General features: G+C 38.1%; 1 protein-coding gene across 15 annotated transcripts in view; it reads left to right on the forward strand.

The window, feature by feature from the left end:
• wnk1b (WNK lysine deficient protein kinase 1b) overlaps positions 1-26757 on the forward strand; it is a 153239-nt gene that overhangs the window by 31122 nt on the left and 95360 nt on the right. For all 15 annotated transcript variants that reach the window (XM_043709287.1, XM_043709289.1, XM_043709293.1 and 12 more), the window contains exons 3-4: positions 3863-4083; positions 5146-5303. In XM_043709287.1, coding sequence (XP_043565222.1) covers positions 3863-4083; positions 5146-5303 — 379 coding nt within the window. The remainder of the gene's footprint in view (positions 1-3862; positions 4084-5145; positions 5304-26757) is intronic.

Consider the following 26757-nt stretch of genomic DNA (forward strand, 5'->3'; position numbering starts at 1 on the left):
CAATTGTTCACGCATCACAAGTGTTACAGCACAGAAGGAAGCCATTGCATCTGCACTGGCTTATTATTTGAGTATCTTTAGCTTATATCAATCTCTTCTTTCTCCCCATACTCCTGCATGTTATTTTTTTTATCCAAACAAAACATCCAATGCCCTCTTGGATATCTCAATTGAAATTGCCCACACTACACTTTGAAGCAATGCATTCTCTGCCCTAACTACTAAGCCAAAAAACATTGATCTTCACTTCACATTTGTTTCTTTGGCAAATCACTTTGTCAGTGCTGTCTTGTTCATTTTACAAGCGGGAGCATTTTGTCCCTATCTATCATGTTCAGCTGCTCATGATTTTGAAAAGCTATATCAGATCTTCTCTTGGTAGTCATCTCTCCAGGAGAGTAGTCCCAATTTCTTGAATCTGTCCTCATCCCTAAATGCATTCGTGTAAACCTCTTACGCACTTTCTCTACTGTGTTCACATCCTTCCTATAATGAGCTTCCAGAACTGTACACCATGCTGTAGCTGAGATCTAACAGCTGTTTTGTACAAGTTCAACATCACCTCCTTGCCCTTGTACTCTACCCTGCTATTAATAAAGCAGCTTACTGTATGTTTTATTCACTGATCTGTACCTGTCCTCCTACTTCCAATGATCTGTGCACCCCCAGGTCCCTTTGATCCTACACTTTCCCTTAAAATGTAAAACCCATATTTTACATCACCTTTTGAATGCTTTTCGTACCATAAAGCAGCACCTAAACGTCTCTGCATTGAAACTCATTTGTCACTGAACTGCCCACTCTACCAACCTGTCTGTATCCTTCTAAGACACTGCCCAGAATGAATTCATCCTCCAAGTTCTCTTTGCCAATTGTCACACCTCACTGTGATGGTGAGCTGGCAATCAAGCCCTTTCACTCCTGGTGTCATCAAAATGAAAGATTTTATGAAAGTGTATGCAATTTCCCCAATTTACCTGTTTCTAAATACCCAGGTTAATAGAAAGCACGGATTGGCGTAATGTGCTTAACAGGAATAAGAATTTATTACAAATAAATAGTGCTCCAGGTACTTTTACTGGATGTTCATGATGACTGGTTGATTAATTATATGACTTGCTTGTTTAAAAACAACAGCTTCCAGCAACTGAGAAATAAACTGGTTGCCTTCAGGCTTTGGGTGTTTTTTACTGCAGAGAAAAAAAGACGTAACTTTCCCTTCCTGGGTGTCTGTTTTTGATTAAGCATTCGTTCCCACAGCTATTCAACTTCCTGGAAGCCAGTCATATAGTTGTTGGCAAGCCGATGGGCTTTGTCATTGGCCTGTGAATTTGTAACTAGTTGTCAGTCAGCTACTTGTTGCACCCAAATCTTGTTTTGTACACACTCCCTGGTGACAGTTTGCCTGCAACTAATCTTTCTGCACTGGTGAGCAAACAACAGTTTAAGCAGCATTTAAATAACTGTTCGCAGCTTGTTTTTCAAAAGTACAGCAGCTGCTTCCATAATCCTTCATTTATTTAAAAAAAATTCTCATTTCAGTCCATGATTGGATATACAGAGAAATAAAAGTTAGGGTCTTTGCACAATTTGTGTAATCTGTTAAGGACCAGACCAGACCCCCTCAATATATTTTAAGATAGCCTCGACCCTAACTTTTTCTTATTGTAAAGGTAGATGTGAAGTGCTGTGTTCCAGATGCAATGTGACTGGTTAAGATACTTGACATTAAGCAAAGCACAATTTATTTAAACACCTATAGTTAAAATGCAAATAGAAGACAGGAATTTAGAGTAACTTAACTATCTGAAAACTTAACTGAATAATAGGTACAATACCTATTACCAATTAACTGTTGAAATATAGTAGCATCCCATAAACACACCTCTTAGCAAAAAAGGTAAATTCAGAAACAGGTTCTCCAATGCATTTCTCCAATTCAGGAGTAGAAAAAACATTGAGACAACTCAGAGAAAGGAACAGCTGGGAGACACTCACTGAAGCTCCAACTCTTGAGACCTCAAAGGCTTGTGCTTAAATTAAACCTAAAAAAAGTAGAAAGCTGGCCACACTCTGGCTGCTTCCATTGCTTCAACGTAAAAGAAACCCCAAGGCCTCATAAGTTTACTTTCTTAGAAACAGCACTTCACCTTTGTCTTACAACCTCTCTTCAAAACAGAAATGAGACACAATATCTCTGTGGAATGACAGCCTCATCACAACTTTATACGAACATTAAAATGGCACACTCTTATTGCAGTACCTTTGTTACAAATTTGTATTATTTCTTCTTATACCATCCACAGGTGTAGTTGCTGTTAGGAACTCATAAAACTTTCTACCAATAACTTATTTTTGTTTTTTTAATCCAATCTTTATCCAGATAAATTTGACATTTTGATGTTAAGAGCCAAGGTACTTAATATCGTACTGATCTCAACTTTTATCATTAGGGGTGCTCCACCTCCCTTTTCTTTTACTCCTAACCTTCCAAAATGTCAGATAGACATGAATATTCAGATCTCAGCTGTGGTCACTATGCAGCCTATATCTGTAATGATTGGCACTTATTTAATTTGTAATTTATTTGGATTTGTCCTTTTAATTAATCTATTTTGCTATGTATGTTGCCTGTGCTTGAACAATGAACCTTTGATGCTCTTTGCTTTTGAAACCATATTTTCATACTATGACAGTGCTGGTGCATTCTTGTGCTGATTTGTTCCTTCTTGTCACAGTTTAGTTATAAATGTACAATGTCAATATTCAGGCTTTGAGTTTGCATGGCTGCAAATCCATTAGACCTGGGCGTAATCATTTTTTTAGAGGGAAGTGCATCAAATGAAAAGTTTTTAAGCCCACATTTGTATTCTGCTCCAGGTAAATAAGACTTTGCAGATACTTTTCAAAATAAAATGTAAACTCTAATCTGGATTGTGACTAGCTTATTGAATGTATGTAGATGATTCTGTGAAAGCTTTAAAAATCCTTCTGAGATACCCACATCTATTGATGCACAAGCTTCAGTGATTGCGTCAAAAAATGAATATCGCTTATGAACCATGTTGCCGATTACTTAGAATTATGTATATTTACATCTGGTGTTTTTAATGTTTCCTACAGAAGAATATTTATGTGCATATGTTTGAGCAGGATAGCATAATGGCTTTTCTCTTTAACTTCTCATTTTGAGTTCATCCCTGAAGTTGAAAGCAATTTGTTATATTAATTTAATGAGAGCTATTTTATTTGGGCAAGCGGGGCAGTGTGTGTTAAGGACTTCAGACTGAAAGAATGTGAAAGTTATTCCATGAACTTAATTCAAAAATATTTCCAGTTTAAAGCACAGTCATATTTATCAGAACAATACTCAGGAGCTGTCCTTAAGGCAGCTTAATGCAATTGCTAATAGTGAAAAATATGTTTTGTATGCCTATATCTGTAGAAATTTGAGACTGTGTTTATTTTAACTTTTAAATCTAACAGATTTCTATGTTGTATGTACTCCAGAAGTATGCATGTGGATTTCGACTAATTCTGGCCCTGACTCCAGTTGTCCTAGCCTTCATAAAAACATTGTAAATATTGGGAGAATGTTTTGAAATCAGTTTCGTGTATGCCTTTAAAAACTGCAATGCAGTTAAGTGCTGGTCCACATGTGTAAGTGCTCGTAGTATCTTGTGACATTTCGAATATACCAACAAAACATTAATATTGAGCATCTGGTCTGGAGAGCTTCGTAAAAAAAAAAATCTATCTTGAACTGTTATGGAGCAGAATTACTAGAAAAGGGCATCAAGATGGTTCATATTAAGTAGCATTTTCTTGTAGTAACCATTGTTTCTTTCAATCTTTATTTCAGTTATTTGAAGAGATTTAAGATAATGAAAATCAAAGTGCTTCGAAGTTGGTGTCGTCAAATTTTGAAGGGTCTTCATTTTCTTCATACGCGTACACCACCCATCATCCATCGAGATTTGAAATGTGACAACATCTTCATTACAGGCCCTACTGGATCAGTTAAAGTTGGGGATCTTGGCCTAGCTACACTTAAAAGGGCATCATTCGCAAAAAGTGTTATAGGTAAGTTGAAAGTCATTGAAGTTTGCTTTGTGGGTTGTTGCTTTGGAAAATGAACTTGAACTTGAAATTTTTGTGTTACAGCTATAACTTTGAAGTATTGGATTTAACAAAACTGTGGCCTGCTTTGCGTAATAACATTCATCTGCTCTCAGGTCTTTGATATGAAAACTTATTGCAGAATATCAAACTATAAGCAGGGTCTCTTTTTGGTCTGGTTATCATGTTGAGCCCTCTTTACTCAATTTTCTATATTCTAAGTATTTTCAACTGTAGGACATCTACTTTTTCCTAGCTGCAGTAGATCTAACAGTACTGCAGTTGAACGGTAAGTGCTGTAGATAAAGGCTGTGGTGAGTTGCCTTTCTGATGATTTGAAGATCAAAATTATTAAGTGTTTTAAGTTGCTTGATTATATGTCAGTTTTCATTTGCAAGGCAACTTGTTTACTGTGACAGGGTTGTATTTTTAAAAAAAAAATGCAGTCAGAGGCTAGCTATAGTCCTACTTAATTTCCTTTTTTCCCTCTTTGGAATCTCATCTGGTCTATTCTAGTCTATTAAGTCTGACCTGAAAACAAACTGGACGATCTGTGTTATTTTAGTATTTAACCATATTGAGTTTGTTGCAATTTACTGTGGAAATAATTTGGATATCTAAGGTGCTAGAACAGTCATGGAGTTTTGAAATATTGGTGTACTGTCCTGTACAAAGTGCAACTCAATGGATTTAAAGATAGAATTAAAAACAAAATTGCGTTTAACTGTTAAGTATCTGCTTCCAGTATGTAATGCACTTAAAACATGAGTTTTTTTTTGGGCAAAGAGAATTTGGATACTTTTGCTCAGTTGTAAAAGATTAATTAGATCAACTCTGTGGTATACACCATACAGGATGCCTTGCAGAAGAAAGCTTGAGTTAATAGGTTGCTGAGTAACTGAGAAGGGCTCTCCTTCGCCTCCGCTTTGTCTTCCCCCACAGGTTATCGTCAGCCATCGGTGAGTACCGACAGCCTCTACTCACTGAGACAGTCTGTTAGAGTCTGAAACGTTCTTTTAATTTAAGGTACCCCTGAGTTCATGGCCCCAGAGATGTACGAAGAAAAATATGACGAGTCTGTTGATGTTTACGCTTTTGGGATGTGTATGCTAGAGATGGCAACCTCAGAATACCCATACTCGGAATGCCAGAATGCTGCTCAGATCTATCGTAGAGTAACCAGTGTAAGTACAAGCTAGGTTTGTGGTACTTTGGCTAATTCTAATAGTAATGCTATATTTTAAATTATTTTTCTAGAAATAAAATACTCTGGTATATTGTGGTAAAGTATGAGGCGAGTAGTAATTGTTAGTGCGCTGGTATCATTTTTAGTAAGACTGCTAAATTGGAATGAAATTCACTCAAGCATGAATTGATTTGTTGTTTATGGTACTTGACTCTGTTCCTGTAACCCACAAAGAAACACAATTGAAAAATTGAAAAATCATATTGAAACACTGTGGTGGCATGGTGGCTCAGTGGTTAGCACTGCTGCCTAATAGCGCCAGGGACTCTGGTTCGATTCCAACCTCTGACGACTGTGTGGAGTTTGAACATTCTCCCTGTGTTTGCGTGGGTTTCCTCTGGGTACTCTGTTTTCTTCCCACAATCCAAAGATGTGTAGGTTAGGTGAATTGACCAAGTTAAACTGCCCATAGTGTTCAGGTATGTGTAGGTTAGCTGCATTAGTCAGGGGGTAAATACAGGGTAATAGGGTAGGGAAATTGGTTTGGTTGAGTTACTCTCTTTGAAGGGTCACTGTGGACTTGTTGGGTCATAGGGTCTGTTTCCACATTGTAGGGATTCTATGAAAAAGATGCATTCTGAAATAAAGTGGTGTGGTGAGTTTCTAATAGTAAGCATTATTTGGGTGATGATGCTGAACTAAGTTGTTCTTCAGTATTTTGCTATAAACAAAGAGGAAAAGCCAACAGAAGAAGTTGCTGTTGCATGCTCCTTTCAGATGAGAAAAAATCTGACTGAGTTGTGTTGACCTGTGAAACCAATCTGAAGCCCATCTAACCTACACGATTGCATTTTCATCTATATATGTCTGTCCAATGACCATTTAAATGCCCTGGAAGTTGACAAGTCTACTAATGTTGCAGGCAGGCTGTACCACACCCCTACTACTCTTGAGGTAATGTCTGTTTAATAATGTCGTCTTGTCTGTTATGAATTTCTATCATCATCTCCCCTTTAATTTCCCTCTCCCTTGCACTGAACTTCTAATGTCCGATCCAGGCATCTGATTCCATTTCAACTGGGGTTATTTATGCTTAATTTTCCTCGGGTATCATCGTCATGGTTGTGCTTTGTCATTTGTCTCGATCCTTAGATCATAAGGTGGTGCAGGATGATCTTGTGGCGCATAAAAATATGTACCTTTTGACATTTAGAGTAGAGAAGAGTAGAAGGGCTTATGCCCGAAATGTCGATTCTCTTGCTCCTTGGATGCTGCCTGACCTGTTGGGCTTTGCCAGCACTACGCTTTTGACTTGATCTCCAACATCTGCAGTCCTCACTTTTTTTCTACTTTTTGACATCTATTCCAATTCATTTCCAGACCCCGCAGCCAAGCTGAAAAAATGTGAAATTTAGGTATCATAATTGACCAGTTTTGCACATTCTTTTTCTTCCTCGATGATTGATTAGGATTTTAAATTGTTACATGTTAGTATATCTATAGCTACCTTCCTTCACCCAATTATTAAACAGGGAACTCGATGTGATAAGTAGTTCATGACATGGGATGCAACTTTTAAGGAGTGATTAAATGCCTGAAATGATTCAAAGCAATTTGATAAAAACTGTATAATTTCACAAGTTACTAAATACAGTTTGGGTCAAAATCCTGGAGCTCTCTTCCAAAGAGCATTGTGGATACACCTACACAACATAGGCTGCAACATTTCCAGAAAGCAGCTTACCACCACTTGAGGGCAGTTAGAAATAAGCAATAAATGGGGAATGAACAAACAATGCCAACATCCCTTGAATGAGTCAAAACAAGTATAAGTGTCGATTATAACAGGACTTGATTTGAGCTCTCTCAACGTGAAACAAAGACACAGCAAAATAGTGAAATCCAAAAAAACGACTAGTCCTGTCAAATGAAAGGCTTACTTTGAAATATCAGCACTCACAAGGTTTGGATCCCTACTTGTGGGCTCTTGTGATTTCAACAATTAAACATGAAAATAATTTATACATTCCTGGAAGAGCATCTGTATGTTAAGATTCCACTGGAATGATACCATTGCTATCTAATTATATTTCATCAAATGCTGAATTCAATGCAATCTGTGTTCCAGTTGTACGGATGAGGTGGATTAGTTTCTTTGTTCCATGTATCCCATCTCACTTGAGAAGGCAAATGATTGAGCTTCCTTCATCTTTTATATGGATCTCAAATTAGACTCTTCAGAACATTTTCAGAAAACATCGGAACAAGAAAGGTTAAGCAAATGTAGGAAAGACTCCCCCGCCACCCTGAGCCCCAATATCTGTAAGTTTGATGACAAAAAACCGTGATACACACCAGGTTTCACGAGAAACAGTTCTTTGTGTGTAGGTTTGTTGTGGCTGATATTTTGAAGGGAAAGAGACTTCCTTTTGGACTTGACTATCAAAAAACCAAGATGAAAAAATTGAAGTTTTTGAGCTGACGTATCACATTGGTATATGTGACTTGGTTTCAATCCTTCAAGCATTCCTTGGTCTGTGCCTATCCCATCCCCTCTGCATGCCCAATCTTCTGCTTGCTCTCTGTGTGCTTACCCCACCCCCAGTCTCATGTGAGAGCACTCTGCCACCAGCCCCACTTGCCTACAGTTGGCCGCCCTCCTTCTCCTGCTCTGGGAACCTTCCCCATCCCACACACCGTCCCCAGCCTGACCCTCACTGCATCCCACACACCGTCCCCTGCCTGCCTGTGCTCTCTGTCTCGCTGTCTGTCGTGCACGCGCTCTGTCGGTCAGTCTGTCTTCCCTCCCTTCCGCATGCTCAGCTTTGTGTTTCTTTCTCTTCCACCTCCCTCCCTTTGCACCCCCACCAGTTGATTTCCAGCTGTCCACCAAATATGTTCACCACCAATTCCTTGGACACAATCAAAGTGAGCTGCAAAAGCTGACTTTTCATGTGAAAGTTGGTTCCCATGGAGAAATTGAAATAATAAAAAAAGACTTATTGGACCAAGTGGCCTTTTTCTGTGATTTAGTTTACATATATTGATTTCAGAGTTAATTTTGGTCATTTTCTGTTCTGTTAGCAGTTCTCTGGTTTCAGTTTGATTTGGGTCAGGTGCTGGAGAAAATATCTGCAGGTTTTCAAGATCTGCAAGCTAACTTTCAGCTTTTTTTTCCTTTTGTAAAGATTATTAAAACATGATGATGTTAAATGAGTTTCTTCTGTATTTCCATTTTAAAAAAAAAAAATGCTCCCAGTTTCTTCTGTTGGATTAGTGAAAAATTGTGACCCCAGCTTCAGATTTCTTTCTCTCTACTCTCTTCACAACAAGGAAATAAAATCATGATAAACTCAAATATTTAATTATGTTAAAGCTAATAAGAAATACTTCCAATGGCAAACCTGCTGTCAGTTTCTGATCTTTGAGATATCCCTTTTCTGCCTGCCGTGTTGATTATAATTGAGGTAGAGCTTCCACTAACATTCTTTGTAAATAACTATTAAAATGTGTTTTGCTATTATCATTAATGTTACCTTCTCTAAGATCTCTGCTTTTGAGTTTTTCTTTCTTTTATGGTTCAGACAGAGTGAAATAGGATTTGACTGGCTTCTCCCTTGCTGGATATATACCATCTGGCTGTATAATATTAGCATGAAGATTCAGTACACATTAATCCCAATTGTGTAACTCCAACAGCAATTTTCCTGATTTTTACTTTCAGTCTTGGATTACAAGACTGGGAAAACTTCAGAACTTACCTTTTGAATTTATTGCTGATTTCTTGCCAGATTCATTTTCTCGATCATTAAACTCTGTGGTGCTCTGAATCCACGATAATGCTGCATAAAAGTCTTAGTGGTGTCTCCATAGCTCTTCATCTTGTGTTTTTGTGCGTTGGCAAAAAAATGCTGATCTCTTTGGTAGAAAACAACTTGTTCCGTTGCCGCCCCTTAACCTTTTGACTGTAGATCACAGTATGAATGCGGTGGACCATGATCCAAAGGCAGGTTAGATTATTTTCAGCCTGGAGGTAATGAAGTGGGTGGTGAGGCACAGGGGAATGTTCAGAAGCCACCGTTAAACTTGATCACGTAGTCCACTTCATTTTTCTGTTTGCACAGTTACATTAAATTGTGCAAATGTAATGAAATGATATATTCGGTACCTTTTAGAGTTCTGTATATCCTAACCTAGTTAGGGGGAACTTTTAAAATGAAAGATTGAATGGTATTATCAAACAATAAAATTAGATTTTACTAAATCCAGGAACAGTTGTTGGCTATTTAAACCCTTGGCCTGTCTGCCTTTAGGTCAGGTGACCTGTACCAAGAATCAATTTACCTGCTTTGTTCCATGACATTGTGTGGTCACCTAAAAAGCTAAATTAGCATTTGCAGCTTTTTGGAGGAGTTTTTTGTTTGTAAATATATTTATTAGCAAATTTTTTTAACTTTACAAACATAAAATTATTGAAAAAACAATCACTAATATCAGCATAATAATAAAAAAAAACACAAATTACAATACAACTATTATCTACTAACCACTAACCTACCCTATAATACATAGCAAACCCTAACACTGTGCAAAGCAACACCAAAAAAAACAGAAACAAAACCAAAAAAACCCACAAAATACAGAACAGCTATGCTTGGCGCAAGGCTCCCAAACAAAGGAACGGGAACATTGTATACATACCCGCATACTCTGGAGACCCCCCTCCAGGGCCCAGGGCTTGACAAATCTAATCATCCTGGTTAAACAAACGCCATAGTTAAGATAACTGACAAATCTATATCCAAATAACTCCAGTAGGGCTGCCATGTCTTATAAAAATTGGCTGTTGTGTGGTGCACCATGTTTGTTAAAAGAAAAGTCCAAGGGAATGTGCTCCATAATTAATTTCTGCCATCCAGCAAGCCCGGTAGGTTCTCAGACACCCAATTCATCAGAATATTCTCCCATGCACAGAATGCAAGAATATTAAATAGTTTCTTCCCATGCAGTCTAAAGAAGGTAAATTCGGTAGACCTAAGAGGAGAGAGATCTGGTCTACTTTGACTTCAGTCCTCAATACCCTCCCTATCTCTCCCGCCACTGTGCTCCAATAAACACTGAGCCTATGGCATGTCCAGAAGCAATGGGTAAGAGTATCTACACTTATTTTACATTTGGGGCACACTGAAGATGCCCCTTTTTTAAACTTTGCCAGACAGTCTGATGCCAGATGAGCCCTGTGCAGAACTTTTAACTGCGTGGTGCATGACGTATTACAGATTGAGATCTTTCGAGTATTCTTCCACATCTTCTCCCATGTTCCAGGAGAGATCTCCACTCCCAACTCTTGCTCCCGGACCTCTCATAAATGGTTAATATCCTGCCAGGCCCTACCACCCAGCAAACGTCAGAGGACACTAATCGAAAAGATGCTTGTGGAGTGTAGCAACAACCTCTCTGTATCGGGTTTATAGGGTTTAGTGAGAAGCGTAGTCTTCTGGATGAAATCCCTAACCTGAAAAAAACGGAAAAGGTCTCTGCTGGGCAACCCGTATTTGCGGCTCAGTTGCTCAAAAGAAATCATAACCTCCCCCTCAAGCAAGTCTCCTAAACTAGAAACTCCTCTCGCTGCCCTGTGTCCATCATCCCTGATCGGAACTCTGGCATTCCAACTATAGGTGTAAGTGGCGAATTGGAGGAATTTTTTTTTAAAAGGTTCACTTAAAGACTGGATTTTGACACATTCAGCAACCTAAAAATGAACCTCTAGGTTGGAATGTTGACAGTAAGAATGAAAGTGGCGGTGCAGTGTTTTTATAGCATAAATGCTCAGCATAAATATGACCCTTCATTCAAAAGATCAAAGTTGATTTGTATCCAATTCTCCCAGCATCCGCCTCCCAGGTCTACTGCATTTTTCTTCATTGCTACCAGATCTGATTGATTATAAAACGTTGTGTTCCACACTCATCCCAGGATGCACTTAGAGCTGGGGCTGTTTTCCCTGGAGCATCGGAGGCTGAGGGGTGACCTTATAGAGTTTTACAAAATTATGAGGGGCATGGATAGGATAAATAGGCAAAGTCTTTTCCGTGGAGTTGGGGAGTCCAGAACTAGAGGGCATAGGTTTAGGGTGAGAGGGGAAAAGTATAAAAGAGACCTAAGGGGCAACTTTTTCACGCAGAGGGTGGTACGTGTATGAGGATGTGGTGGAGGCTGGTACAATTGCAACATTTAAGAGGCATTTGGATGGGTATATGAATAGGAAAGGGTTTGGAGGGATATGGGCCGCATGCTGGCAGGTGGGACTAGATTGGGTTGAGATATCTGGTCGGCATGGACGGGTTGGACCAAAAGGTCTGTTTCCATGCTGTACATCTCTATGACTCTAAGTCCTCATGACCACATTTTTGAAGTTACATATTGCATTATTGTTCTCAGGCACATGCCCTGCTCTGTGCTTGATAGCCTTGGCATGCTATCATCATTCATGCTACTAATTGGAAAGCCTTGCCCTTGTAACAACTATACCTCAGGTACCTATCCAGTTTCCGATCTGCCTTTGTGCTGATTAGAAAGTGGCTTACAGAATTTGTTGAAACGTCCTTGATTTTATAAGAATTAGAGCACATAAAAGGCAACAATAGAGTAGACTATACTTTTTAAAAGGTTGTAAGTGGCCTGTACAGTCTATTTGCCTCAATTCATGTTAAATGTTTTTTTCATGCCTAAGCCTTAGTTTTTTTAATCAAAAGATATGTAAACTTAATATTCTTGCTCTTAGTTCATTGGTACAGCAAAAGAGAACTACCTCATAGGTTTGTAGCTCAAGGTAATTCATGATAAAAATTCTCCAGTATTCATCAATTTTCCTGCCCCATACCATGCCTTAGCCTTGTTTGAGTCCTGCTTCCCCACCGCTTCATTGAAACTGTAATCTATTATGCCAGAAGTTTTTAAAAAATATATGGCTTATTCCTTTTTAGGTTGTGAGGAAACACAGGAGAGGTAAGGGAATGAGGCAGGAGAGATCTCTGCTAAGTAAGATGGGAGGATGTAGAGAGTGAGAAGATGGTGTGATGGACAGTGACAGTGCAAGGAGTTTGTTCTATACATGCTGATTTTTTTTGGTTTCTTTTTATGTTGATTGCTGCTTTATTTTCATATTCTGTATTTGTTTGTCTTATTTTTAATCTTTATTTTCCTCCTCAAACTATTTATGTTTGACCTGATTCTCACTTAAAGAATTTACCTTGCATGCACTAAGCGCCCTCTTTTTTTTGTTTCATCACAACCTTATCTCCTTTGTTGTTCTAAGGGAACCGGTATTTGATTCTCTTGCTACTTGACCTGTTGAAATATAACTAGACTGTACGTGAAGCAACTCTTTCCCCAAGAATCACCATTTTGCAACTTTCTCTGCTTGTCTCTGGTTATGTTTTGCACTGACTAGATCCTTTCTGTCAAATTGGATTTATCCTTTTTCCAGTTGCTTCTTTCTTTCTCCATTTGGGAATTTGAAGCTTATGGTCAGATCCTTACCCAAAAGTTCCCTAAAGACACTTGATTCACTTGACCCAACTCAGTTCACAGTACCTGATCCAGCAATGCCTCCTTTCTCAGAGCATTGATGCTTTCCTGACCACTTCACAAATGCACGCACCACCTGGCCCCACCCCAGACTTTATTTGTACTCTCACATCCAAATCAATGTTTGGATAATTAAAAGCCTCCCAGTATCATTGCTCTATAGTTCTTGCACATCTTTGTGATTTTCCTGCAGATCTTTTCCACTGTCTCTCACTATTTGGATATCTAGATTACCCCAAGAAGCAGGATATACATTTTTGTGTCTCATCTGTAACCTGTTTTTCCTCTCAAGGACATTGTCTCTGTATAGCCATTGTTCTTGCCATTTTGTAACGTCTAAATGTGGAAAAGAACAAAATAAGTTAGCATGTACAGCGATTTGCTTCGTTAACTAACAACATTCAGCTGCTTCATTTGAAGGTCAAAGATTAGTCAGAAATTTCAGTGTAATTACTTTTGAGATTAATTGACAGTAAAACCAATGATACACATTTCCTTTTAAGACATGTGACATCTTTAACTATATTAAATCTGTCTTTTTTTTCTGGTTATTCTGTTTAAGGTGCTTTCCCTTTTGTCTTCACTTTGAAAGAACTTTGGTTAAAATCTCTTTTCATGTATGTTTTACTAGGGCACTTTACCAGCCACACTCGAGTGTCTGGTGGTCAAATCGGATCGTGGTGTTCTGTTATCTTCAGACATTGATTCTTTTGTTGTTTTTGTTGAGAGGAGTTTTCAGTGGGAGTGTGGAGGGTCCTAGTGTCATTGTCCACTTAGGTACTGATGACATAGTTAGGATAAAGAAGGAGGTTCTACAAATTTGGTGTGAGGAGCTAGGTATAAAATTGAGCAGAATCTCAAAAAATCATAATCTCCAGGTTATTGCTTTGAGCCTCATGCAAATTATCAGGTGGCAAATCAGATTAGAAATAAACATGTGGCTCAAAGTATGGTGTGGGAGAAATAGGTTCTGATTTGTGGAGGTACTCGTGCTGAGGGAAGTGGCGTCTGTACCTAGTCTCTACCCAAACCATGCTGGTCAGTTTTCTTACGAATTGCATAACTATGGAATTACAGATTTTTAAATTGAGTAGTAGGCACATGGGATCTAATTTGGAAAGATGTAAATAAATAAGATTAGCCTACTCAGAGGTCTGAAGCATCACTGACGCCAGTCTTCAGCCAATCCTACCAGGGCCACTCATCTCCTGATCTGATTACATCTTGGTTTCAAGCATGGGCAGAAGAATTCCAAATGTGAGAGGCTTGATAAAAAGGCCCCATTAGACCAAGTATGGCATCAAGGAACTCTAGGAAATTTGGAATCCGTAGGAACTGGGAAGAAAACTCCGCTGGTTGGAGTCATGCCTGGCATACAGGAAGATGGTTGTGGTTGTTTGAGGTCAGTCATTTCTGTTCCATTATATGTCTGTGGGTGTTCCTCAGTGATGTTCATCATTGACGGAACAATGCTCAGCATCATGTTTGTGACGAATCATACTGAAGCAGTCCACGTCCAAATCTAGTAAGACCTGGACAGATTTGAGCTGAAAAGTAGCAAGTAAGGTTCATGCTACGGGCAATGAGCATCTCTAATAAAGGGCAACCTAACCACCACCCCTTGACATGCAATAGTGTTACCATCACTGAATTCTGCCATTATTAATATCTTGGTGGTTAGCATTGACCAGAAGCTGAACTGGACTAGCTGTATAAATATAATGGTTACAAGAGCAAGTCAGAGGCTAGGAATGCTGCAGCATGTAACTCACTATCTGATTCTCCAAAGTTTTTCCACCATCTACAAGACTCTATTTAGGACTGTGATAGAATACTTCCTCCTTGGCTGGATGAGTGTAGTTCCACCAACATGCAGGTAATTTGTCACTAGAGCAGCTTGCTTGATTGGCATCACATCTGCAAGCATCCCCTTCTTCCAGCAGTGATGCTCAGTAACAGTAGTAAGTACCATCTACATGATGCATTGCAGAAATTCACCCAAGCTCCTTCGACAGACCTTGTAAGCCCAAGGCAACTTTTATCTCAAAGGACAAGGGCGGCAGATACATAGGAATACTGACACCTGCAAGTTTACCTCCAAGCCTCCCTCTATCTCACTTAAAATATATTGCCATTCCTTGACTGTTGCTGGGATAAAATCCTGCAGTCCCCATAGTGGGTCTACCCATGGAATGCAGCACTTGAAGAAAGCAGCTCACCACCCCCTTGTCAAGGTCAGCTAGGGATAGGCAACAAATGCTGGCCCAGCCAGTGATGCCTACATGAAATGAATAAAACTGAGCAGAGCCAAAGCCGGCTGGAAGTTAAAAAAGAATAAATGGATAAAACTAAAGGTTCTGTATTTGAATGTAAGTAAATCCAAAACATAGATGAAATGACTGCACAAATAGAAATAAGTACTATCTGATAGCTGTTGCAGAGACATGGCATGGCTGCAGGTGGCATAGATTAGGATCTGAATCTTGAAGAATGATAGGAGATGAAATAATGTTAATAAAATTTAAAAAGGTGACCAAAGTACAAGAAACCAGGATATGGAAATAGGTTTTTTGCAAGTAAGCAAGACTTAAGAAATTGTTCATCACAAGGTCTCAACTAGTAACAATTTATACAAATGATTTGGATGAAGGGAAGCAAAGTATGGCTGACAAACTTATTGGTGACATAAATAGGAAAATAACTTAGAAAGAGTGCATAAGGAAATTAACAAAGGATTGAGTGGACATAGATCTAGCAAATGAAGTATAGTCTGGGAACATGTGAAATTGTCTATTTTGGCAAGAAGAAGAAAAAAGTCTAAGTGATGAGAAATTGCAGAAGGGTCTGGGTGCCTCAGTGCATGAATTGTTGGCATCTAAGTGCAGTGAGTCATGAGGAAAGAGAACAAAATGTTATCATGTATTGAGAAGTGAATCGAATATAAAATTAGGGAGCTAATTCTTCAACTGTACAGAGTAATGTTGAGACCAGGCCTTGAGTGCTGTGTATTGCATTGGTCACATTTAGGGAAGAATGTAAATTCATTGAAAGCAGATTTATCAGATTGATATTTATAATAGAACAGAATATCTTCTGAAGAAAGATTGGGCAGGCGAGGTCAGTGTCTGGAGTTTACAAGAAAGGCAACTTGATTTGAAGCATGTAAGATCTTAAAGTATCTTGCATGTGGAGAGAATGTTTCCTGTAAGAGCGTCTAGAGCTAGGGGTCACTTTCCAAATAATTGTTCCTCTATTTAAACAAGAGGTGAAGTGAAATTTGTTGAGGGTTGAAAATCGTTGGAATGCTTTCCTTGCAAAGGTGGTAGAAACAGCTTTCAAAATTTCTAAACAGCTGGGTAAACCCTTGCAAAGGTTGAAAGATTATGGAGCGCAAGGGGAGGCGATGTGTGTGGATAGTTGTTGAGGGTGTGTTGCTGGAAAAGCACAGCAGGTCAGGCAGCACCCGTGGAGCAGGAAATTGAACGTTTCGGGTGGAGCCCTTCAGCAGGAATGAGGCTGGGAGCCTCTGGGTTGGAGAAAAAATTGCGTGGATACGTGAGTTTGAGGTTACAATCATATCAGGCATGATCTTAACTAGCAGAGCAAGCTTGAGGAACCGAATGGCCTATTCTTGCTCCCTGTTCTCATACATGCATTGCATAAGTATTTATTAATCAAAAATGAGAGAAAGTCATGAAGGATAAATGTGCCTGCATCCTCCTTTTGGTTGATTTTAATCTCTTTCACCCCGTTGTTGACCACCTGAAACCTCTGGAACAAAAGCCAAAATTTTAATAATAAAAAATCATGTTTTAATTGACACAGGAAAATGATGACTAGGAATCATAGAATGATTATAGCACAAAATGTGTCCATTTAATCCATTGTGTCTGAGCTAGCTCTCTGCAAAAGAAACTCCGCTAACCTGTTTCCCTATTATCCTGCCAATTACTTTTGTTGAGGTGATCGTCTAATTCTCTGTTTTGAAAACCAGTTGTTTTTAATCAAAAGATAATGTTGACTGTTGCTACTTGGTGATTATTGACATCACCTGTTAATTAGAGTCATACAGCATGGAAACAGATCCTTCAGTCCAACTAGTCCACGCCAACCATTTTCCCAAACTAAACTAGCCCCATCTGCCTGCACTTAGCCGATATCCCTCCAAGTCTTTCCTATTCGTGAACTTATCCAAATGTTTTTTAAAATGTTGTAAGTGTACCTGCATCCACCACTGTCTCTGGCAGATCATTTCGCGCACGAACCACTGTGTAAAAGAAAAAAGTTGCCCGTCATGTCCTTTCTCTCATCTTAAAAATATGCCCTCCAGTTTTGAACACCCTACCGAAAGGAAAACACCTTTGTCATTCATCTTATCTATGCCCCTCATGATTTTATAAACCTCAAGGTCACCCCTCAACCTTCTACACTCCAGTTCTGACTTTCATATGAACTTGTTCTATTTTTGTGCACTCTGGTTGCAATTAGGTCTTTTGCTGCTTGTAGTTAGTTTTCTGTTGTGCATTGATTTATCGGGTGACTGGTTTTGCGTTCACCCAAGGTTTGTGAAGTTCAAATAAGTTATTTGTTTAATGCTGTTTCAGTACAAAACCAGTTTTATACATAAGGAAGTTGTAAGGTTATGAATTTAATGACTTTGGTCCTAAAGGGGTATTTTACGTGAGTTCTTCTGCATTTTCTTCAGAAATTATTTCATGTGGGTATAGTTCCAAGTCACGAGCAAAGGTTTCATAGCAATAAAATGAAATGTTTACAGTAGACCAGAGGGAAAATGTGTTGCTTTAAACTAGTTATTTTCCAAACAACCTGTTGGAATAGCACATTACACTGAACTTCAACCGTATTCTGAAGTCATTACTTTTTGAAAGAAGGTCATCAGTACATTATAATGATGCAACTTTTTGTGCAATAAAATCTTGCATTTTGCATCAGAAATTCTTAACCATCTTGCTTCAGAAACCCTCCCCCATTTTGGAAATATTCCATACACACTAGCTAATGCAAATATTTTTTCTGTTGAAAAAATAGTTATCCAACAAAACTATCTGTGGTTTTATTTTGTTTTTTTTTAATGTGAAATATAGAATCATAGAGTCATAGAGGTGTAGAGCATAGAAACAGACCCTTCGGTCCATTTCGTCCATGCTGATCAGATATCCTAAATTTAATCTAGTCCCATTTGCCACATTTGGCCCATGTCCCTCTAAACACTTCCTATTCATATACCCATCCAGATACCTTTTAAATGTTATAGTTGAATCAGCCTCCACCACTTCCTATGACAGTTCATTCCATACACACACACCACCCTCTGTGTGAAAATGTTACTTTTAAATCTTTCCCCTCTCATCCTAAACCTATGCCCTGTAGTTCGGGATTCCCCCACCCCAGGGAAAAGACCTTGACTATTCACCCTATCCATGCTCCTCATGATTTTATAAACCTCTAAGATTATCCCTCAGCCTCCGAAGCTTCAGGGAAAAAAAGTTTTTACCTATAGTTCAAACCTTCCAACCCTGACAACATTCTTGTAAATCTTTTCTGAATGTTTTCAAGTTTCACAACATCCTTCCTTTAGCAGGGAGAGCAGAATTGAACACAGTATTCCAAAAGTGGCCAACCAATATCTTGTCTAGCTGCAACATGACCACCTAATTCCTGTACTCAGTGCACTGAACAGTGCAGGCAAGCATATCAAATTTGTTACAGGGAAGATGAAATCTCAGATGAGGCACATTACCTTCAACCAAATTTTGATTTGTTGATGACAATGACACTCGAGTTTTCAGTGAAATGTGTAGTGATGTATCTGCAGGCTTCCATCTGCTTTAAAAAACTGCATTTTATTTGGCCTATGGACTGGAAATGAAGATGGAAAGTGCAAGTAGGAGCTTGCATTTTTGGCGGGGGAGAGGGGAGAAACCAAATGAAACTAACTCGTGCATATCAAAAATATTATGGTTTGGGGACATATGGGTTCAGGAGAGCTCAGCATAGCAACAACCATCTGGTCAATTGCACTTTAACTTTGCCTCACTGAGGGAAGTAAGCCAGAGAAGCTAGAAACCTCCTTCTGATTCAGAGCCACAAAGACGTCCATCCAACCAAATAGCCAATAAACCCAAAGCCAGTTAAAATCAGATAACATTAAAGCATCATCAAAGAAATTAAGAGTTGTAAAACCAACTCATTCAGTTTGGTTGTTTTAGACTGGTGAACAGAACTCTGTTCCCTTGACTATTTTTCCTTCTCTCAACTCAATATTTGTGTGTGTACTAGGGGCAGGAAGTATTTTTGAGAGGGTGAAGTTTAATCTACATAAACTAGAATCTTGTTCTTTTACTGGTCTGGTTAAAGTGAAGAGTGTTTTAAAAAATTTTTTTTTAAACTATTATGGGGAAAGGTTGGTGATTTACTTCTTTCCTAGATAGCAGTGGGTTGGAGGCAAATTGGGATTTGCAGTAATTTCATTAAATCTTTGCATTTGTTGTGACGCCAAGAATACGAAGATTTGATTTCCAACTCATTACCCCTTTGTAGGAGAGACTAGAATTAGGAAACAAGATTTAAAAAAAAGGGCTATCCATTTAAGGTGGAGATGAGGAGGAATTGTTTTCTCTTTTGGCAGAGAGTCTTTGGAACTCTTTCCAAAATGCTAAAGATGGGAATTAAGTGCTTTCAAGTGAGTTGTAAATTTCTTTGTCAAGAAGTCGGAGATAGGCAAGAATTTGGAGTTGAGACCGCAGTCATATCAGCCATGATCCATTGAATGACAAGAACAAGCTATAGGGGCTAAATGGTCTACTCTTCTTCTCTTGTTCAATTTTTTTTTCTAATGGGCATCATTGTCCCAGTCAAGAACCAACTGAAAGTATTCAATCAAGAGGAGGCAGTTCAGCATGTTGTGTATGCTGGCTTACTCTAGAGCAATCTAGTAGGTTCCATTTCCGCATGCTATTCGAGTAGTTTGGGAAGTTATTTCTGAGTGCTGAAGTCTTCATAGTTCCAGACTGTTGCCTATTAACTATATTAAAAAAAAATCATTTCAAAGGCAATGCGGTCAGTTGATCACCAACAGTAAATTAACTTTGTGTTAACTGAGTATGACTTAATTAGCACTTGCCAACTTGACCAACATGTCTTCACTTTTCAGCTGGTTACCGTTAGAAGCACCAGCCAGTAAAATGTAATGTGCATTGGTGTGTGTGTTAGGAGCAAATTTAATTCATCAGTTCAATCATTCATGATGTGCTAAGGGAATAGAACTGACTGAATTGTTCTACAAAGAGATGGCATGGAATCTATAGGATTATAGCTTCATTTGGCACCAGAATGAATCTAGGTCTATACTGGAGATGTTGTGTACTGATCAATTGTTCACAATCTTCATCTACTTCTAATTAACATTACAGTGTTGCCACTATTAAACAAAATGGTTTGCACCTTAGCCATGCTTAAATCTCTTTACCAATATGTCATGGCCTAAAGATGGATCAGCCACATGTAGAGCTCAAGGCTCTACTTTGGTCACTTTTGGAGTTTACCTACCACTTGAACAGATAAGTGCTATTCCAATGGTATAGTGCCCCCACTTACTCTAGAACTGGCAGGAATCAAAATCCATTTCTCCCTCACTAATCTGAAGCATGTATTCATCTTTCTATTTTAACTTACCCGTGTGAATTCAGCCCTTGTTCTGTAATATTATATAGTTTTACATCCAAATTAGCCGCGAGCTGGTCATACACCCTCAGCAGGACCACTTTCCTAGTTGTATCTGTGTAATTGGTATCAACGTGAATCATGATAATTGGATCCTGCTTCTCCCATTAAAAGTTTCTTCCAGCCCAGAATAACTGTCTTCAACTCTGGTATGGTTCAGGCAGTACTCCATTTGGACTCATGTTCTTGGCTGGAAAGAACTATTGCAATTACATTACTATCACTGCATTCCTATTAGCTCCCAATCTTAAATTGTCTCCTGTACCATGCCATTTGCCCACCTACTGTGTAGCCACACTTTCATCCTTATAACTTGCAAGAACCTCAGATCTGTTTAACAGTTTACAAAGGTTGAGTCTTATGCATGTCTACCTTCTGAGTGCCCATACCTGCATCATCTGTAGTTGCATCCTCCTGTCCCTGACTATATTAGTTAATCCCATCCTAAGGGGTTTGACCACTTCCTAAAATGAAGTGTCCAGGTAAACTTTACTCCTCTCTGATGAATGGCAATGTCTGAATTCAGCAGAAGTCCTGTTGGCTCTCTGACCTGTTCTCAGTGCATGGAACTCATGTTTTGCAGCATTAAGCCTGGAAGGTTAAATTGAGATATAATTGTTTTCACAATGCTTTTCAAATTTCACTATCTCAGAATTTGTTATTTACTACAATTGTGAAGTCAAACAAGTATGTATTAGCAATTGATCCAGAATAAACTGGTTGCCATACAACCATTCAGTGATAATTATTTGTTGTTGAAGTTGACTTAGGTGCCAGTAACGAAATTCTTCTAAATTATTTTAATATTTTTACTGTGGAGAGAAATTATGGATTGTGATCTCCCTCCTCGATCTTTTGGAACCTTATGCACGTGGAGGAACCTTTTCTTGAATAACCTGCTCCAAAGTTGATCCTGCCTCTGTTAAAGTATAGTTAAAAGATTGCAGGAGGCACTGGGCATTTAAGTTGCTAATTAAATTTGGTCATGTGACTGAATAACCTTTAAAGGAGGTGCAGAGCATAGTACTTGGCATTTGGTTAGATAAGCAGTGTATTTGTTTTGCTTGCTGTTGCAAAGGAAAGGTATATTGATGAGACAAGTTTTACATTTATTCTTTACTACAAAAGGGGCATAAAAATCATAGTATTAGCAATGTGAAAATGTAATGCCTATTGATTTACTACATATTTCTTTTCTGTAGTCTCTTTTGTCAAAATGCTCTTTATGACCAGTTAGACTACTTGCAAGTTCTCAGATGGATTCTGAGAATAGAGGGAGATCCCCAGTGTTTTTTATTATTAATTCCCACTGTTGTTGCTGCTCCTATCAAAATGATCTTGTTCATGTTGATGAGGTGAGTGATAGCTACATTCATGAAGTTTGTTAACAGCGCTGTTTTTATAATTGGCATGTTGAATGTTTAAGTTCATTGAACTTTTATCATTAGTAAAATAAATGCTGAAAGCTAACAATTATTTGTCATTTAAGGTAGGTTGAGAATTCACAATTTACCCTTAATTTTTAGAGAAAAGCTGATGTTTGTACCAATGAATGTTTTATGGTTAACTCTGAATGAGAGTATTGTTGAAAAGCTTCATTGATATTCCTATTCTATCCACCTACTACTGCAGAGAATCGTGGAGGAAGAACGTGGGATTCTGAAATATTGAAGTGTTTAATAGGCCTGCTTTTGATTTAAAAAAGGTTTCAGGTGAAAAAGGTGTCATTTTTAATAAAATGAGGGCAATGCATTTGAGACAGCCTTGTTTGCAACAATCAAATACTCTTACTGCTTTTTCTAACTAAACATTTAATTTGAATCAGAATGAGAGTTTTAATATTGCTTTAAATTCTCCAGTGTTTACTTTGGGGAGTAAAACGTCTTTGATCTAACTTCAGAGAAGTCCACTTTGAAAGACTGTCTCTCCTTCAATGCCTTTTTAAAAACCTGATCTAATGAGGTGAGTAACTAGTAGATTCATTTGCTATTTTCAGTTTTTATTTCTGCATGTTGAGCTATTCCATTGCTCAAGTAACGTCTCCCTTTTTGATCAGGATCTAACAGGAGAAAGTGGTTAGAGATATGATTGACCCTAGTGATATTTGATTCTTGTATATTTGGGTGTTGTATATTTCCGAGAGTGGTAAAATGTAGGCCTATTGAGCCTTGTCTCAGTAGTATTGACAGTTTGTGTTCGTAAGTGACTTGTAGAGTTAAAAGATGTGATTACTTAAGGTATAATTAGTACAGTTATGGCAGATCTAAAGTAGAACCTCGTTTGAAAACTCTGATCTTACTGTATTGAAGTACACATTAAATTCATTGAAAAGGTAATTTATGGAGTAGTACTGGAGAAAAAAAGTCATGGTCACAATGGCTTGTGTAAAAAAAAAAAACTATTTCCTAATTACCCAAGGGTAGGATATTCCTTTGCTTAACTTATCTATTTGAAACTTCTATCTCACACTATATGGTTGGCCCTTAACAAGAACAATATATTGCTTTTAATACTTACTCTTCACAAGTCCTACTGGACAAAATCTGATACCCAGGCAGTTGATATACCTATATTCCAACAGATGACCAAAACCTTGGTCAAAGGAGTAAACTTTAAATGGTATCTGAAAGGAGAAAGAGTGGTAGGAAGTTTTGTGGAGAGAATTCTGCTCTTTGCCCCCGGCAATGAATGCTACAGTCATGAATAGTTTAAGATTGGAGATTTTAAGAGGCCAGGTTTCTTGATATCTTTGGGCACAGTGTGATGTGGCAGGATTGGAGAAGATTAGCGCTTGTGTATGGATTTGAAAACTAGGATGAGAATCTTAAAATTGAAGCCATCAGGGTGACCAGGATGAATAATATATACTGTCTTGTGAGGGTCATGCAAGACTTTTTTTTTCTCTCTAGTATGGTAATAACTCTTAGAACAAACTTTGGAGAAGAGTTTGCCAGGATTCTTTTAACCTGATTTTAACCTGAGTACAGAGCTGAAATTCAGGAGGAGGGATAGCAGTTAAAATTCATTAGATATGCTTCTTTTAATGGTGTCTTTGCTTGGATAAGGTAATAATTCTGTCCTTTGCTCAGCTATTCTGGAGCTGAACTTGTGCAAATTGGGGATAAGCAGTAGTCTTTAATTTGTGCACATGATCTTTCCATCAACCTGTAACTGACCAACATCACTTTTTTGGGAAGGTAGGATTCAGTCAGATGCTTTGAATGCAAGCAACAGTATATGCATGAATAAAGATCAATAGTTGCAAATTGCAACATGGAAAAATCTATTTTTTACCAACTGCTTTCTAGAGATTGCTATTTTAAGGCTTCAGACCACTTGTAGCATTAAGAACAATATTTATGTCAGTTGCAAATATACAAGATTTTGCAACTGAACAGTTGACTATAAAACCTTTTTGAACAAATTTTTTTGATTGTAAATTCTCTACTTTTCTAAATTTGGCACCAAGGATACATAGAGACAATATAGACTTCACTACACTGTTCTATAAACATGTACAGGATCAGAGGGATTCTGATTAACATGAACAGGAAGATGGAATGACATTGGGAGAGTAGCTTAAAGTATACAGGATTTTGGGATTCATAAATAGACGTATTGAGAACAAAAGCAAGGAAATTATGTTGAACCTTTTTTATAAAAGATCTGGTTAGACCACAAATACATGTGTCCACTTGTGTTAATTTGCTCACCACGCTTTGGGAAGGATCTCTATGTCCCTGAAAGGGTCCAGAGAAGGTTTACTAGATTGGTGATGGAGTCAAGATTGTATCTATAAGGTTATATTGGAAAAGCTGGGTTTTTCTTCCTGGAGCAAGAAATTAAAGGATGATTTCATGAAGTTATACAAGATTAAGAACAGGTTTTACAAGATAACCAGGCAAAGCTGTTCCCATTAACTGATTTGTGCAGGGATCAGGGGACATAATAATCCAGTTTAGTGCAAGAGATCCAGGAGGGATATGAAGAAATCTTTTTATGTACTTGTAGGTAATAACCTGGAACTCTGTGTCTGCAAGTGTATGGAATTTGAGACTCTTAGTAACAGAAATTGGATGGGTACTTGAAGGAAATAAACTTGCAGGTTACAGGAATGGAGTGGGAAATGGGGCCTCCTGAATTGTTGCACAGTTAGGATGGACTTGATGGACAGAAAGTTGTCCTCCTGAGATGTAATGATGCAACGACTGTCTGTGAATTTTTAATTGAACCTTTGTACTAATACCATGTAGGTGCTTAATTCTTGTTCCCGTTGAAGTGATAGCAATATCACCACCTTAATCAGAAAGACGAGACAAAATTGCTAGTTTCACTTGAAAATTGTCGATCTTATTTGTCGAATCTTGCTACGTATCAAATTGACTGCTGCATTTCCCTACGTTACCACACTGACCATACCTCACAAGTACTTGATTAAAATTGCTTGACAAACTCTTCAGAAGATGCTTCATATGTTCAATGTCATTCCTTTCCTTTTCACTTCTTTAGCCTGTACTTTTGTGAAACTTGCGATCTAAGCACTGCTACTTTGGTTTCTGAAACATTTTAAAATAACTAATTAATATGAAATTGAAGTATGACGTTGAAAGGAAAAATGTATGACAACAAGTGGGAAGTAAATTGATTCCTACTGAGTAGATTGGGATTATATTCATTGGAATTTAGAAGAATGGGGGGGATCTTATAGAAACATATCTATTCCCTTCATAATTTTATAAGATAGCAGTGGAGAGCATGTTTCCACTGGCAGGTGGAACTAGGACAAGAGGGCATAGCCTCAAAATTGGGGGATCAAATTTAGCACTGAATTGAAAAGGAGTTTCTTCACCCAGAAGGTTGTGAATCTGTGGAATTCTCTGCCCATTGAAGTAGTTGATGCTAATTCAGTAAGCGTTTTTAAAACTCAGATTTTGTTTGAACAATAAAGGAATTAAGGGATATGGTGAGGTGGGCGGGTAAGTGGACCTGAGTCCACGAAAAGGTCAGCCATGATCTTATTGAATGGCAGAGCAGGCTTGAAGGGCCAATGAGTTACTCCTCTTAGTTCTTATGTTTTATAAACTACAATATCCTCTACTATATTTTGCGACATTTGATTCCAAAGCTGGAAACTGCAAATCTTTTGTAATGGCACTGAATCCTGCTTATTAGAAATGTGGCAAAAGTCATTGAATGTTTATGATCAAAAAGGTCACTTTGCTGATGCAGCTGTGTTATGTGGTAGCACCAGATTAAAAGTGTCTTTTTAAAAGATTTCTCCTAAATAGAAAAATCACATCATGTTTTAAACTTTGTCTCCAAACAGTGTATATTTACTTGATCAACATTTGCATGTATTTCCCCCGCCCTCTTGTATTGTAAATAGAGATTCTTACTAAAGCGTGATATGACATTAATATCGCATTCATGTATTGGGCGTCATTAATAGATTATCTCTAATGTTATATTATTTGTGGGTAGGCATTACATTTTGATAAAAAGCACTCCACTGTTGAATATATTGGGATAAGTTACAGTGACTTGTGTACTCATCAACTAAAAAGTGACTTGTTCAATCAGCTTATTTGTTTCAGTTCCTTTATTTTTGTTGTGAAATTGTGAAGTCATTGGGTTTCTGTCCATTTGTATTTGAAATTTATTATAGGAGATAGTTCAGGATTGGAAAGAAGTCTGTGGTAAACCTTCTGGCGCTATGCAAAACTTGGATTTAATTTTAAATGCTTCATTGTTGTTTACAAGGAGGTTTTATGCACTTCTTGCATTTACTTCAGCTTCACTTTTCATGTCTGTAACAGAAATTAAATAAAAGAAGTGAAACAAATTGAACAGTCTGATATCGACCAAACACCAGAAGTGATTATGGTACCCATGTCAGCCCTGTAAAGTTACGCTCACTAATTTCCAGAGGGCTTGTGCCAGCATTAGGAGAGGTGTCCTCAGACTAGTTGAGCAACTAGAATGACACAATTAATCTGAAGGAATCATGTTTTGCAGGCAATGTTCTAGATATCACAGTTGCCACATCTGGGTATGTCCTGTCTCACTGGCAGGACAGATCCATTAAATGTGGCAGGACAGTGGTATACAGTCAGGAGAGA

This window comes from Chiloscyllium plagiosum, chromosome 19, assembly GCF_004010195.1.
Source record: "Chiloscyllium plagiosum isolate BGI_BamShark_2017 chromosome 19, ASM401019v2, whole genome shotgun sequence".
Classification (NCBI taxonomy): Eukaryota; Metazoa; Chordata; class Chondrichthyes; order Orectolobiformes; family Hemiscylliidae; genus Chiloscyllium; species Chiloscyllium plagiosum.